The sequence below is a fragment of the Dunckerocampus dactyliophorus genome, chromosome 17, assembly GCF_027744805.1.
Source record: "Dunckerocampus dactyliophorus isolate RoL2022-P2 chromosome 17, RoL_Ddac_1.1, whole genome shotgun sequence".
Classification (NCBI taxonomy): Eukaryota; Metazoa; Chordata; class Actinopteri; order Syngnathiformes; family Syngnathidae; genus Dunckerocampus; species Dunckerocampus dactyliophorus.
The window spans coordinates 7,559,628-7,577,262 of NC_072835.1; the positions used below are offsets into that span (position 1 = coordinate 7,559,628).

At 39.6% G+C, this 17,635-nt stretch overlaps 1 protein-coding gene across 1 annotated transcript in view; it reads right to left on the bottom strand.

Annotated features, from left to right (window-relative positions):
* Positions 1–13,002, bottom strand: part of il6st (interleukin 6 cytokine family signal transduce) — a 29,208-nt gene extending 16,206 nt beyond the window's left edge. Inside the window, exons 1-5 of the mRNA XM_054756547.1 lie at positions 12,852–13,002; positions 12,437–12,511; positions 4,882–5,184; positions 3,044–3,191; positions 2,624–2,775 (exon numbers count right to left, since the gene is read on the bottom strand). Of these exons, the coding sequence (XP_054612522.1) occupies positions 2,624–2,775; positions 3,044–3,191; positions 4,882–5,184; positions 12,437–12,503 (670 nt within the window). The 5' untranslated portion in view covers positions 12,504–12,511; positions 12,852–13,002. The remainder of the gene's footprint in view (positions 1–2,623; positions 2,776–3,043; positions 3,192–4,881; positions 5,185–12,436; positions 12,512–12,851) is intronic.
* Between the last annotated feature and the right edge of the window lie 4,633 nt (positions 13,003–17,635).

The following is a 17,635-nucleotide window of genomic DNA, read 5'->3' on the forward strand; positions in this document are numbered from 1 at the left end:
TCTTTCAGGGGTATAGCACTTTTCCACCTCCAAGCCACTCAAAGCGCTTTGACACTGCCAGCGCATTTACCTACTGATGACTCAGCATCGGGAGCAACTGAGGGTTCAGTATCTTGCCGAAGAACACTTCGATACGATCACAGGAGGACGGAGGATCGAACCCGCAAACTTCAGGTTGGGAAATGACCACTCTACCACCTGAGCCATGCCGCCCCATTTATTATATAAATATGATATAAAATGCAGAACCGTAACGGTTCACATGGATGTTTTGAACCGTTTCGGTTCTGCATGTTTGGTTCGGTCCACTTGGGTACCGTTTCGGTTATATTTTATGCTATTTTTGTCATTACATTTATTACTAGAGTGATCTAAGCGCTTCACGCAAAGTCCTGGGGGAGTTCCCGCACGGATGCCTCTGATTGTCGGACACTACTGACTGAGGGGGAGCAACACTCAGGCGTGAGAATTTGCATCATGGCAAATGCAAGCAAGCAAGAAGCCTGAGCTGGCGGACCCTCCCATCTCACTACAGTCTCCTGTTTGGGAACACTTTGGCTTCCCTGTTAAAATTACGGACTGACAAAGGCAAGTGGATAAATCCAAAGTTGTTTGTCGACATTGTTCCACGGATATCGGGTATGCTTCAGAAAACACGTCTAACATGTTAAATAACTTAAAGCAGCATCATCCGGCAGTGAACATTAGATCTAGAAGAAAGAAAACCAGCTTTGTGCAAACACCAATAACTTCAGCATATAAACAACCTCTAAGCAAGCAACTCTGACCGGGCCAAAGCAGTAACACATGGTGTTGGAGATTTTATAACCATCAGATTACATCCATATTCAATTTTTAAGAGTGCTAGCTTTAAGTACAGTCATGGAAAAAATGATTAGACCACCCTTGTTTCTTCAGTTTCTTGTTAATTTTAATGCCTGACACAACTAAAGGTACCTTTGTTTGGACAAATATAACAATAAAAACAAAAATACTGTAGCTCATAAGAGTGACATTTTTTGGCAGTACAATGCTTTAGCTATTCATGTAAGAACTTAAGCGATTTTGGTTATTATCAAGAAAACCATGGAAGTTTCGAGATATCAGCTCTTAAATTAAACTCTTATGAGCAACATTTGTTATTATCATTATATTTGTCCAAACAAATGTACCTTTAGTTGTACCAGCCATTAAAATGTATCAATAAACTGAAGAAACAAGGGTGATCTAATAATTTTTTCCATGACTGTATATGATTAAAGTTCTTGAACCTCGCTATGAAATACCATCACGTCCTCACTTTAGCCAGAAAGTTATACCAGCACTTTATGAAGTTCTGTTTGCATTTTTTTAAATAAAAGCATTTGAAGTATTTTTTTCTGCCTTAATGTACCGAAAATTAACAGAACCGATTACTTCAAGAAACGGAACCAAACCGAAATTACATTTTAGTGTACCGTTACACCCCTACTAAACACATATTTAAAGTGATCAACAAGAATGGTGAAGTCAGTCATTACTGGATCCATTTTTGACAGGGGTTTACTGCCTATTTCACTTAAGTTGCCTGCTCATTGTTTTGTCTCTTGCCCTCGGTTCTTCTTTTTCTTCTTAGAACACGGCTGTCCAAACTTTTTCCACCGAGGGCTGCATATGGAAAGTTAGTAAGTAAGTACTCGAGGGCCATTTTTTTAGCCTTTTTACAAAAGGCTAAAAAAAAAAAAAAAAAAGATGTTTTACACATATTTAAAGACAAAACTTATTATTATTAATGTGCATTTTTCTTTTTGGTCTTTTCTTCCATTATTGCTGTTGTTTTTTTTGTTGTTTAAATTACTTTCTAGAATGTGCTGAGGGCCAATAAAAAACAAGCTGTATGCCCCCCACCGTAGTTTGGACACTCCTAACTTACAACCATCAAAAGATCCAACAGAGTGAAATACACATTCTTGCAAATTTTCAACTGGTCTTGATAGGAGTGTAACGATTCATTTGAATAACTATTCGATTCGTATCACGATTCGTGGTTGCAGATACACTTCAAGGCCGATATTGGTTCATTTTTTTATAACTGTATGATCTGAAAAGATTCAGTAACTTTAAATCGATTCAGCGAGACTTACACGCAAGGGCTCCACACACTAGGAGCCCACAGTGGATGATCAATGTACCGCCCAGAAGAAAGCGACAGAAACTGAGTGACACAGGCCCAGAGCTGGGCCTGCTGAGGTGGATTGGCTCAGGTAAATGTGCCTTCCTCCTTAGTACTCTGGTTTTGCTTGGAAGCTGCAGGAGTTGATGAGGAAGCGCTCAATGGCAGCTACTATCCGGTACTCGTGACAGAGACAAGTTTAACGTCTTTATCATTAAAAGTGCTAAAAAAAAAAACCCACACATCTATATAAAGCCTGCCGTGCTTAAATCCAATACATTATTTCAGAGTATCAATGCAATTGATTGATTACCTTTTAAACAATGTTAGATCGATATGTGTCCGGAATGACAACTTGCTGAACCTTTCATATTTTGATCAGGAGTTTAGTTACCTGGGATGCTCTTGCACACATCATGCTAAGTGTTAATGTCATACTTGTACTTACAATTGAACTATATGATATCTTACCAAATGAAAAAGCATCTTTTGTGAGATGTTCTGACTCGACAGTTCCCAGTTGATTGTGGGCCACCACCCAAATGTCCAGCTCCATATGAGCAGGGAAATCCATTTTCACTAGAGCGCTATTTTCTTCTGTTGACACATTGTAGGCATTACCGCTAAAGAAAACAAAAATGAAACACAAACTTAGATATATCAACACATAGTAGACATATAATGCCATATAAAAAATTGGCTATTGGCTTTTTGTGAAAACTCAATTCTGGTACAGTATACTCAGTATACCAACCACCATGTCCAAGTCCAATACAAACTGACATGCAAGTGCATTAATGTAAATGTTATGATGCTGCTGATAAGATACTGTCTCTTAACACTGATCACACAATGAGAGCAAGTGATGGAACCTCATCTGAATGTACTCACTGGATGACGTTAACATGCAAAGTATATGTTGATGGCATTTCCTGGGTGTGGTATCCTGATGTTTCCCACCAACACTTGAAGATTTCTGAGATATAAAGTTTCCCTTGAGGTGCCATACAGGTTAGATTCTTAGGTTTGTTTGGAGGATCTGAAATTGGGATAGACAAAAACATAAAATATACATTACAAAATACTATACCCTATTGGTGCGTACTCCTTTTTTTCCCGCATGATTGTATGTATTTGTTTGCGTAAGGTAACTCTTCTATTCCTGAACCGCTTCATACAAAAGGGTGACCATTTGGCAAAACATGAACACCTACCGATTATTTTTCGGACAGATGCAGTAAACCCTCGCGACTTGGCGCCCCAATTTTCGCAGCTTCAGTTTTTCAAAAATATATTTATCAATAAATCATGTTGTTTTGTTGTTGAACACGGCCTATATTTAGTCAAAAAAATTCATATTTAAGCAAATTTGAAGTGTCTTTTATCTAAATTAAAGGAGACCTATTATACTCATTTTCAGGCCTTTGTATTAAGTTCCGAACTCTGTTTGAGCATTTACACACGATAACCCGCACAGAAAGCTTTCTAGATCTTCCAGACTTTGCACCTCTTCCTGCAGTATTTCCTTGGGTTTCCTGCCTCCTGCCCAAACGGTCTATGTAATGTACTCCACCCCCGGCCTTCCTTCAGGCACACCTCCCGCCAACAGACTGCGCTTTGATTGGTCACACTCCCTCCGCTCTCAATTATCACAAAATGCGGCATACACCTTTAGGGGACAAGCACAAACTTGTCTGTAAAATGCCAGCATGATTGGTTGAAAAACATGGCCACCATCCACAAAATGTCTCTGTGGGGGCACCTACGGGGCTTATTAATAATAATAATAATGATAATAAGAATAATAAGTCACACACACTGGTGGGGGTGTTGATAAAATACACCTGCATACTGTAGGTGAAATGGAAATTCCATGCTTGTGATTATTACATTATCCAGGTATACAGATGATAAAATTAATCTTGGTTGACGTTTGGTCTTTTTCCTGATTGACATGAATAACATGCTTTTATTGAGTGGTTCTGATATGAACTGTAATTGTATCCTGGAAAATGATTTGCAGTGGAAGTCATTATTGATGTGCATAATATTGCACAATTTCTGTCGGACAGGAACTTTGGAAATCCATTCACAATCGTTAGCTTACGTGTCCGCTGCCATCACGCATGTTAATGAGCGCAGGGAGTGCATTCAACGCCTTCTGTTTTGCTTCTAACACACACCAGCACCAAAACAACAAGCTAGGTTAGAGTTGTGGGGCCAAATGACTCCACATGAATAAAGCCTGATTTATTTGCCATTATTATGCTCTTAACGTTGTACAGTTGTCCTCTGACATGTTTTATTATGATGGGAATTATTATTATGATGAAAAATATAAAAATAAGAACATTTTTCTTTAAACTTGACTTGCTTGCAAGGTTTTTAGCCAGGTTCGGAGAACATGTCATATACTTTTTGTACGCCAGTGTGTCCTGTATCATTTTGCCCCTATTGGGATTACAGAAAATCCTAAATAAAATCAAACTTACATCCACTTCTTGTGTAAAAATATTGATGTTGTGCTTAAGATTTCCCTCCTGGACCAAAAAAAACGTTCAAATGAAGTATGTGTTGCATCTAACATTGAAATGTTAACCAAACTGAACAGTATGATTCTGCCATGGCACACATTGCACTCTTACATTGTAACCTGTGATAAGACACAGTTCTATATGCTACTGAAACATGAGGTCAGGAAAAATGTAAAGATTTAACAGGTAACTTACAGCCTTTTGTTAGAAAGATCCCATGAATAAATTTTCCCTTGTTCTTGAAAACGTAGGGAGATTTTTTGTTGCAGTAGCAACACAGCAATTCGGGCTTTTCATCGTTGACAAAGATAGTGACACTTAGTGCTGATTCATTAATCTTAGTGTACTGATTCTTGGGGATAATACGGCGGGAAATATTCCAGTAGAGATCATCTGCAGTTGCTTCAGTTGTGTCAGCAATCAAACATGTAGCAGTGAAGTTAGTCCCGATCTGGATCACTGGAGACTGTGGCGTTATTATCAAATGGGTGGCAATTTCTGAAAGACAAATACAATGGAACCCAGGTTAGCATACACGCCGGTGAGCATGTTTTGTTTTTCGGTTAACGTTGAAAATATACAGCAAAAATTTGCCTCAGTTTGCGTGCATTTTCTGATTAGCGTACAACATGGCGTGCATATTGTCGTGCAAGAGTGTATTTGTTAGCAGCCTCGCTTGCTAATACATGGAAACAGGAACCGTACGTCAGTCCCGTTGCCACAACACCACATGGGAAAACGTCTTCTGCAATTTAAAACAAATATTCCTAGGCAAAGTAATACAAGTTAGTTAAGGGTGGTGTTTGCGTTGTTTCCAGAAAATGAATGTTCATACACTATGGGGATGTAAATCTCTTTGTGATAGACGATTCTACACACATGGGCCACAAGGTGGCCTAGTGGTTAGCATGTTGGCAACACAGTCAAGAAGATCTGGAAGATCTCGAATCTCCGTTCAACATTTCTGTGTGGAGCTTGCATGTTCTCCCCGCGCGTGTGTGGGTTTTCTCCGGGTACTTCGGCTTCCTCCCACATTCCAAAAACATGCATGTCAGGTTAATTGGCGAGTCTAAATTGCCAACAGGTAAGAATGTGAGTGAATACGGTTGCCCTGTTACTGGCAGGCGTGTACCCCGCCTTCCACCCAAAAATCAGCTGGGATAGGCTTCAGCATACCTCCGCGACGCTAATGAGAATTAAGCGGCACAGAAAATGGATGGATGGATTCAATACGCATCTAGATACAATTAATCACAATATCCTAATTATAAAACTAGAATGGTATGGAATTAAGGGTTAGTTTTGAACTGGATAAAAAGCTACTTCGCAAACACAGAGCAATATCTGAAGCTGGGAGAACATACATCTGTGAGCTTAAATATATTGTGCGATGTAACCCAATACTGGGACCAAAAATGTTGAACCTATGTATTAATGACATCTGTAAAGTCACAAAAGACCTAAATCTAGTATTATTAGCAGACGATACTACTGCATTTTGTTCTGGAGAAAAAACACAAGCACTAATAAAAAACATTTTTTTAAAAAGATGAAATTACTATACTAAAAAGATGGTTTGATAAAAAACAGACTATTGCTAAACCTAAGTAAAACAAAAATAATGCTATTTGGTAATAGCAGAATTTGGTAATAGCAGAATAGCGCATGTATGCGCTTGGACATTGACAGGGTGAACGAATATAAATTTCTGGGAGTCTTAATAGGTGATAATTTGAGCTGGAATTCTCATAAAAAATATACAACATAAAGCGGCAAGATATACCTCAATACTGCATAAGGCAAAATTTATTCTGGACCAAACATCACTCCATATTCTCTATTGTTCTCTGGTATTACCATTCTAAGTTATTATGTGGCTATATGGAGAAATAACTAGAAAAGTACACTTGACTCGCTAACCATGCTACAAAGAGGTCAGTTAGAATAATCCATAATGCCGCTTATAATGGCAATGCAGGTGTCCTAAGGCGAGCTCAGGGAGGACAGAAACCTCCCGTGGAGCAGAAGGGCAACAGCTGGCTTGATCTTGATTTTCAGTATGAGTACAGACCGTGAAAGCGGGGCCTCATGCTCCTTCTGACTTTTTGGGTTTCCATCAGGAGGTGTCAGAAAAGTTACCGCAGGGATAACTGGCTTGTGGACGGCCAAGCGTTCATAGCGACGTCGCTTTTTGATCCTTCGATGTCGGCTCTTGTGTACCAGAATTCACCAAGCGTTGGATTGTTCACCCACTAATAGGGAACGTGCGCTGGGTTTAGACCGTCGTGAGACAGGTTAGTTTTACCCGACTGATGATGTGTTGTTGCAATAGCACAAATACACAAATACACAATTGAAGCGCTTTTCCTTCAACAGGAAAAAAATGACCTGATGGTCTGAATGGTCAAAAGCACAATAGACCTTTGTTTCTTTTACTAACTCATGTTACCCTGAGACTTGCTATACAAACCTTTTATTTCTAATATCACAATTATTACATTTGCTGAACTGGTAAATTTTCAAACAGCTAAAGTTATGCATAAAGCAAACAACAACATGCTACCCAAAAAGGTAATACAATTCTTCTCAACAATGAATGGATATATATGCTATATAGATACATATACAGCTTATTATTTCTGCACATATTGACCACAATTAGTTTGAAAACTATTTAAAATATCATAAAAATGTTTCACTGCGCTTTAGTTCGATAAGCATGTACCGGAATGGCCTGTCTGCCTTGCTGGCACTTGCTCATGTGACCAGATACGCGACACATCTTGTGGTGACTTTCACTTTGTTTCTTATCGGGAGAATGAACAATAGCCCGTAAAATGTGTACGTAGTCAATTGACAACAACTTGTTACATGCTAAGCCTATCTATGCCAGCGTGTGTGATTGCTCACGTTTCAATCTCATTCCACTTTCTGGCATTGTTGTTTACTCGTATTGCCTGGCTGGCATCTAGCTAGCTCGGAGCTACAAGTGGCTATCATGTACGTTCATGGGCTAAATCAATCATCGATCATCATCACAACTTACTTTTTTAAAGTGTCACTTAACAATCTTGCTTGTCTTGTTATCATCATAATACTTAAGGCCGTGTCACACGTTGACGATTTAGCCATCTTACGCCGACGTATGAAAAATTTGGCCAATACGCTGGCGTACGTCGAATAAGTTATGGGTAAGTTTTGTATGTTAAGAGCATGCTGAAGCACGCCGGCATACGTTGTAGTATGTCCAAGTCGTCGAAAAATTTTGTGCATGAACCAAACTTTTCGACGTATGTCAAGGTATGATTCATACGTCCCACATCCACGGGCAATAAGTTATCGTTGATGCCCGTTCACACACGTTATTTGTAAGTTACGCACAAGTCATAATACTTCAACATACCTTAAGACAAAACTGTGTCTTTTTGGCAAGCATTGGCTGAGAGGAGATGGAGTCTGTCGTGTTTGCATTAGCAGATAAGTTTGCAGCTTGACCAGTAGAGGACACTGTGACACTGGGAATGGAACTAACATTTATTTTATTTATTTTTTTGCTCTTTGTCTGAGAGAAACAATGCACGTTTTAATCAAGCATTATTGATCACGTGAACATAAAGTGCATAGGAGTATTTACATTCAAAAAGAATGGAGAGATACAGCATGTTACTGTCCAAGTTAGCGTTAGGTTTGATGCACTGTTTTGTCATTTGTAAGGCATTAATAAAGTTGATTGAACAAAAAAAAGTTGGTTCCATTCCCAGTGTCACAGTGTCCTTTACTGGTCAAGTATGGAATCACAGGAGTGCCAAAATTAAAAGGGAATAGTGTGGAAATACAAAGAGAATCAATAACAAAAAGAATATACAAATGTAGTCATATTCTTTTTCCATTTTGTCATTGTTTTTTCTGTATTGTCTTTGTTTTTTCCAATTTTCCGTTGTTTTTCCTGTTTTGTATTTGTCTTTTCCACTTGCGTTTTGTCATTGAATTTAGTAATGACAAAAGAATGATTTCTGCATTGTCTTTGTTTTTTCCATTTTGGCATCGCTTTTCCTGTTTTGTCTTTGTCATTACTAAACTTAGTTACTAAACTAAGCTAACCCCGCTAGCTTCCATTCACACCATAAGAGATAGATCTCCAAGAGAAAGAGAGGAGTATCCAAGTTTTTTCGCTGCCGTTTTGCCATGTTTAGTTCGGGATGTGGCGGGGTAAGTGTTTGTTATGAGATTCCGCCACAATTGAGTGTTCCGCTGGGGAAATACTTCCCCACACAAACATTCCTTCTCCTCACGATGACATCATTTCATTCATTATGTCACTTTCCGCGAGATTCCGCGTTTAACAGTAATATGTCAATTTATTGAAGCCAGCGAGATTATCAATTTTGTTTTTATTTATCGTGCGATTCATTGATTAGCGTGACAGACCTACAGGTTACAAGGCGATTCATAAATATAATGATTTATATATTTAAAACACAGAACAATTCCATACAGTGTGCAAACGATATGATTCGATTCAAGATTCAAGAGTTTTATTGTCATATGCACAGTAAAACAGGTAGTTCTGCTATGCAATTACATTCTTGTTCTGTTCATTCTCCCAGAAAAAGAAAGAAAGAAAAACACAAGAAAATGAATAAGAATATTAGAAACATAAATACCAATAAATTAAGCAACAACAACACAAGAGACATTAATACAAATAAATAAATAAATAAATACATACATACATACATACATACATACATACATAAATAATAAAGTGCTATGAGTGTGTGCGTGTGTTGCGTGCGGCGTGTGTGAGTGCTTCGTTGAGAAGCCTGATGGCCTGTGGGTAAAAGCTGTTTGCCAGCCTTGTGGTCCTGGACTTCAAACTCCTGTAGCGTCTGCCTGACGGTAGGAGTGTGAATAATGAGTGTTGTGGATGTGTGCTGTCCTTGATGAGGTTGTGTGTTCTGCGTAGGACTCTAGTTTTATAAATGTCTTGCAGTGAGGGGAGGGCTGCCCCAACAATGTTCTGTGAGGTCTTGATCACCCGCTGGAGTGCCTTCCTATCGCATGTTGTACAGTTACCGTACCAAACAGTGATGGAGGCGGTAAGGACACTTTCGATAGGGCATCTATGGAAGCAACTAAGGATTTTGGTGGACATGCCAAATTTCCTCAGTCTTCTCAGGAAGTACAGTCTCCTTTGGGACTTCTTCATAACTTGTTGGGTGTTGTGAGACCAGGTGAGGTCCTCGCTGATGTGTGTGCCAAGGAACTTGAAGGTTTTCACCCTCTCCACCTCAGTCTCATCAATAAACAGGGGTTTATGCGGCTCCTTTTCCCTTGTTCTTGGGTCAATGATCATCTCTTTAGTCTTATCTGTATTGAGATGGAGATTCTTATGACACCAAGCTATGAGGTCCGCCGCCTCTCTTCTGTATGATGTTTCAACACCACCAGTGATCAGGCCGATGACTGTAGTGTCATCCGCAAATTTAATGATGCTGGTGTTGTTCTGGGAGGCCACGCAATCGTAGGTGAAGAGCGTGTAGAGGAGCGGACTCAGCACACACCCCTGTGGGGTCCCAGTGCTCACAATTGTTGAGCTGGATGTGCGATTGTGGACTCTGACTGACTGGGGCCTGCCTGTTAGAAAGGTAAACACCCAGTTACAGAGGGAGGGTGACAGGCCAAGTGTGAGGAGCTTGTTTGTGGGGGCTTACTGTGTTAAATGCAGAGCTGTAATTGATAAATAACATTCTGACATATGTGTCATGGTCCTGTAGGTGAGAAAGGGCTTTGTGGATGGCAGTGTTGACTGCATCATCCGTGGACCGGTTCTGGCGGCATGCAAACTGTCGAGGGTCCACAGTGGCCGGGATGCTCTTTTTGATGTGGGTCATGACTATCCTTTCGATGATGATGATTCGATACGATTCAATAGGTTACATTTGTTGCCGTAGACATTAATCTTACACCAACAGTAGCCCATGTTATAGGGATATCCAGTTTGAGCAGGGAACGAGGATTGTCACTCATGCTCCATAACTTGCCATGTCGGAAGACGAGAATGCTAACACGCTAGCAACAACACATCATCAGAAGGGGAATAAGCAACAACAGCAGATCATCAGTAGGGTAAAACTAACCTTTCTCACGACAGTCTAATCCCGCTTAAGTTTGGAACGTCTTTGGATTCATTTCAAGAAGGGTGAAAACTTGACCAGCCAGACCAACAGAGGCGAGTCTGGTAACTTTTATGCTTTTTTTTAATGGTCTTTTCTCCGGGTACTCCGGTTTCCTCCCACATTCCAAAAACATGTATGTCAGGTTAATTGATGACTCTGAATTGTCCATAGGTATGAATGTGAGTGTGAATGGTTGGTTGTCTATATGTGCTCTGCAAATGGCTGGCAGGGTGTACCCCGCCTGTCGCCGAAGTCAGCTGGGATTGGCTCCAGCCTGCCCCCGCGACCCTAAAGAGGAGAAGCGGTATAGAAAATGGATGGATGGATATTTATTTATTGTGTATTATTAACTGGACTGAAGGTTAAGACTTGTGTTTTTTTCATTGTTGTATTTTGTATAGATAAATTGATGTTTATTGTCCATGCACACCGTATACAACAAAACTTAGCTTGGTGGCTCCACTTCCATTTCTAGACATCTAAAAACTTAAACACTCCAAATTTACCATGTATAAAAAAAAATTCATAAAAAGATATAGAATGTAAAATATTAATCATCAAAGAAAAATATGTTCATCCAGCAAGTCTTTTTTTGGTCTGTGTCTAAACAATATATACATTAGACATGTTATTGTGTTGACTTTATTTCTGGCAGTGCCTTACAGCATGCTTGGGGATATGATGCCACTTACATATAATTGGCATCTTTATTTTATTATGTAAGATTAATATCTACATCAACAAACAATCGAATGGAATTGTATTGAATCGTATCGTGTACCTGTGTATCTACATTTGAATCGATTCGTCTATCACAGACATTTACATCCCTACCGTGTTATTATTACAATAATGGTGATTATTATAATTATGTTATTATTTTTACCTGTCGTGAGATAAATAATTATAAAATCATAAAAGCATGTGGTTAGAGATCAATTCTCGTGCGTGTTACTATAGTGACACCTAGTGGCCAGCGTAATACAGTTCATCAACGTCTTGTATTGCCTGAAACTGTGTGTTTTTGTTCATTTAGCACATTTTTATGGTTAAAAACGTTTCATTTAGACGTAACATTTGCTTAAATGTGCACTTTTTGGACTAGTAACAGGCCGTAGTCAACCACGATTTTTTTGAAAAACCGAGATAGACTCCATCCATCCGTTTTCTATGCCGCTTCTCCTAATTAGGGTCGCGGGGGCATGCTGGAGCCTATCACAGCTGGGCTTGTCGCCAGCCAATCGCAGGGCACATATTGACAAACAACCACTCACACTCTCACACATTTTGAGTATCCAATGCATGTTTTGGAATGTGGGAGGAAACCGGAGTACCCGGAGAAAACCCACGCACACGGAGAACAAGGGAGAATCGAAACCAGGTCTTGCCGATCTCCAGACTGTGACTGTGTGGCCAACATGCTAACCACGAGACCACCGTACGGCCCCCGCACACAGGTTTTTATATATGTTTTTTTAATAATCATGTCACAAACGCTGAGTAGTTTTTTTGTGTTGTTGCGACCATGCCAGCTTATAAATAAATACAACACAATTGAAACTCATACATACCTTTTGAGGCAGACGAGGCAGAAGCCAGAAAGGCTAGCAGCAAGAGTTGGAGCCTTCTCGCAGACATTGTTATCACTGGCAGAGAACATTCATTGTCAGACATTGTAAATGTGCCCAAAATTTACTTTACAACTACTCAACAGTTGTTCATTGAGTCCTAGTGCTAGCGACACATATTCGGGATATAATTGCGTAGACGCGTAATGCTATAGTTACAACCATTAGTCGCTAATGGCATTGATTTTTCCAACATTACAAATGTAATGTAATGTTGATGGTAGCTTACAAACTAGCAATGTTGCTCCACGAAGTGTTAGTAATAGCATAATAAGTGTAGTCAGCTCACATTCGCCTCACCATCCCAGCCAACGCCATATTGTTTTCGTAAGCTGACAAAACAAGTATTATTACTTACCTAAATTGCGTCAGCATTAGTCGGTGTACATGATCTCTATATCATTAACATTCCTTTGCGGAAAAAGACTGGAAAAGAAGTTAAATACGCAATATCTTCTGAGCCAAGGCCGTGGCACCGACCGTGTAGCACCACCCACTTCCCGTCAAAGAAGCTGTGTCGTAATAGTAGAGTTGCTGTGCCAAAAGTAGATCTCACAACATACGGATGAACCTACCAAGGCCACGCACGTTACTTGCCGCTCACTGAGAGTTTACGAATCTGCGCATCGCACAATTGCGCTAGAATACTTTGTGATTTGTCCTAAGAACTGTCTGTTAAATATATGTAACCAATCTTGTTTGCTACTTTACTCGCAATGCTTCCCGTCCAATTTATTTCCAGTAATCCAAGCCCCTTGTTTCCACCAGGGGTGGGCGATGCTACACATTTCGGTATCGGTCCGATGGCCAGTAATGTATATTGCCGACACTATTACCGATACTTTTTATTTGAACATTTCCATGGTTATTGAATGATTTTGTCATTTTGCCTTTAATTTGTTCATTTTGATTAGTAATCAGAATAAAACATAAGACAAAAACTTAAGGCAACACAAATATCAACAAACGCAAATGCAATTTGAACAATTCAACAATATATCAGTAAAATAATACAACTTTTCCCTTTTATTAATAGAAAAAAAACACAGTTACACCACAAGTCTCAAAAATGTTAATACAAAACACGTTTTTGTCCATCCATCCATTTTCTATGCCACTTATCCTCATTAGGGTCATGGGGGCATGCTGGAGCCTATCCCAGCTGACTTCGGGCGACAGGCGGGGTACACCCTGGACTGGCCGCCAGCCAATCGCAGGGCACATATACCATTCACACTCACATTCACAATTTAGAGTTGCCAATTAACATGCATGGTTTTGGAATGTGGGAAAACCCACGCACGCACGAGGAGAACATGCAAACGCCATACAGTAATGCCCAAGGGAGAATCGAACCCAGCCGTGATCACAAGAAAAGCAGAGACTTGAGGTGAGAAACACTAGAGGTGCCACAGTGTAGTATTATATTTCTGTTCTCTTCTGTTTTTATTTATCAATACAGTATACAGCCGTCCCTCATTTATAGCGGTCTGGTTCCAGACCAACCACGTTAAATTTCTGCAATATAGGATTCAGTGCTAATAAATTGAATATTATCGTAGTTAGATCATAGAAAACCTGTTTATGACTTTCTAAATACGATTTCTAACATTATTAGAGCCATGTAGACATGAAATAACACCCCATTAGTCCCCTTTACACTCTTATTATTTATTGTTTACATCATATTGCAACTCTTATGCTGCAGGGACTCGAGACGGCCGCAAGCTAGCGAGCTAACAAGCTAGCGAGCTAACAAGCTTGGCAACTAATGTTGGAGATGAAATTTTTCGCAACCTACTGAAGGTCAAAAGAACCATCCATCTTCTATGCTGCTTATCCTCACTAGGGTTGCGGGTTGCTGGAGCCTATCCCAGCTGGTCAAAAAGACCACGTTAGAAGCAAAGAAGACTCACACACTGGTATTAGATTTACAAAATGTATTAAGAAAATAAATCAGACAGAATAATTTCACCTCCCAAGATGTACTGTATGTCTCAAGGCCTAAATTGACTATGTTTTGTTCACATATCTCGCTGCTGGCCTTTGCTGATTTTACACTATGTGTGAGCTCGCACTATTTCTGTTTGACCTTTGACATAGTTAAACAGTTGTTCATCTACTCCACTAATTATTTGATAAAGCACTATTTCTATAAACTACTTGTAATCACTCACTCAGTTATTAGATTAATCGATAAAACAGTTATCATTACATTGTACTTATATTAAGGCAATTAATAATTCAATCAATTAAATCAGTTTGTCTAAAATCTACTTGTAATAAATATTTACTCACTCAGCTAACAAGTTAATAAAACAATATTATCCTACACTAACAAGCTGGCCTGCTAACCAGTTAGCCTCAAATCTATGTCTTTTAAACTTACCACTTCCACACAGAATGGGAGGATAACTTTTTTCACACTATCATGCCAGACATGCCATAGCTGAATTCATCCAGTGTTAAGGTAATGTAATGTAAGGTAAAGTCCCTGTATTTTGTGTCCTTACTGCCACCTAGTGACCAGAATACTACATATCAGTTGTATTGCAGTATGTTTCGGGGCTGTACAGTGCCAGCGTTTCACTCGCATATGCGCCTAGAAAACTGTGCTAGGAGAACAAATAAAAAGGGAGCACACGTGCGAGTACGTTTTTCAACCCTTTCATTCGCATTTTGCTCCTGAACTAAGTCCATACAAAGTGAATCAAACTAGAGTAAAATTTTCGTGTATCTGTGTAAAAATCTACAGGTCTCCTACAACTTTTCTTTTTTCACGTCGTCAACCACCAAAACACAGAACTCTCGCGTTGACGTCGCCGCCGCACAAGCTGCACTCACTGACGTGGCTAATTGTTATCAGTTGTATACTGGCGCGCTGCGGGAAAGATGACTGACCTTGTATCCGGTGAAAAATGAAACTCGAGTTGTATTTTCAAAGTGGAACCAAGGAAGGAAAGAAAATTGGTGAGAGAAATCAGAGACAACTGACAGTGTCGAGCCAGAGGAGATGGTAACAGCTAGCGCTAGCACTATGGTTACTGACAGGGTTTAAAAGTTTAAGTCAGATAGGATCAAACTCTTCTCTTGGCTAGAGTTTGAGACAACCTCATGCTCTGTAAATATTGCAAAGGGCAGAAGCAGGCAGGTAAAAAAAAAAAAAAAAGACAGCCTAACAAAACACAACCAATCCAAGATGCACATCACCTGCAGAGACAGCGTCATGTGACCAAGCTGCACATCAGGGACAGCTGTCATGCCGTCATGTAACCAGTTCCATGACTCTGTCTCTGCAGGTGATGTGCAGCTTGGAGTGGTTGTGTTATGTTACAGAGACAGCTGTCTGTCATGTAACTAGTTCCATGATGCACCAAAACAAACCAGCCTCGACGGTGACCGCTACCCTGGATAGGCCGGTGATTATTTCCGAGGTGGAGATGAGGGGGCTGCTCAAGAACAAAGTGAACATTGCCTACTTATACGCATGCCAGAATGACATTACATTGCTTTGGTTTAGGAATTCACTATATTTATAAATGCAATATATTATTATTATTATTGGAAAATATTACCTGACGTTGTCAGTTGGGTTGATATCAACGCCGTTCTTGTGCAGCGTGATAAGTGGCCATTAGTAATGTAATTGCAAGTGATGCGATCTCAGTCATGTTATGTGACTATGTGTAGCTTCATGTGTATGTGTTAATTAATGTCTGAAAAACCACGATATAGCAAGGGATAATTGATAATTGGACCACAATATTGTGATATTTAAATTGTTTTGTGCTTGTAAAACTATGATTCCAACCCATAAAAGTGTGTTTTGTGTTACCATGTTAGGCTTTCTGGAAGGGATTCATCGGACTTACATTATTTCTGATGGAAAAAAATGGATTCGGTTAGCGCCCGTTTCGGTTAGAGTCAAATCTTCTGGAACGGATTACTGGCGCTTAAACAAGGTTCCACTGTATTAGCAAGCTGCTAACAGGGACGTTTTGCAACAGTTGCACTCACGCACTGTATTAATAATGACAGAACACACTCACCATATTGCATGTATGATGTATGCAAACAGAGGCAAATACATTGTCTACATTAACCAAAAAACATGCTAACCGGAGCGTACGCTATCCAAGGTTCCACTGCAAAACAAAAGAATGCTTTAGCAACAGAACATAATAATCCGGCCTCTCATCAAAACCCTGAAAGCAAAAGACATGCTCAACACAAAATACATTTGTATTAGCGAAGTAAGGCTAAAACATGACACATACAAACAACACTAAATTAGATGCTTGGTAGCTGAAAGAGTCGAATTGGGTAGTTATTTCCATGTTTTGTGCTTTGGCATAATCATGTGTTTGCATAGCTTTAGCAGTAGCTAGCATGTTAGCTTCAGCATTACCCGTAACCATTGGTGAGCCCATGGTTTCTTCTTTCAACTTCTTTCACTGCAATCACCGCCCATTTTATTATTGCCAGATTACCACAATACATTTATACAGCTCACATTTAGCATAAAACATTAAACAGCTTGACGTCCTCCGCACGATATTGGCCAGCAGAGGGAGCACTCGATCTGTCCACACCAAGGTCCTGAAGTTGAGGTTGCAGTCGGTTTACTGTATGTCAAGGACACTAGCGTTAAAATACGTATGCCCATCCACCCCAAACGAATGGAACAGAGTGTAGTACGCTGTGGAGCAGGAAGGCCGCCATGATGGTGAGCAAGAGAGGTGGGCGGGGCTAGGCGGACAATCGTGTACAATGTATTCCAAGCTCTGAGCTGAGTATGAAATAAATTAAAATAAGAAATTAAAATAATCAAATAAAATAAATTATACGCTGTGCGTACACTTTGACGTAATGGATGAATGTTATTTAATGAACACAATACCCTTGTTTCTTCAGTTTCTTATTCATTTTAATGCCTGATACAACTAAAGGTACCTTTGTTTGGACAAATATAACAATGACAACAAAAATAGCTTATAAGAGTTACATTTTTTGGCAGTACATTGCTATAGCTATTCATGTAAGAACGTGATTTTGGTTATTATAAAAAAAAACATGGAAGTTGTTAGATATCAGCTTTTAAACTCTTATGGGCTATATTTGTTATCATCATTATATTTGTCC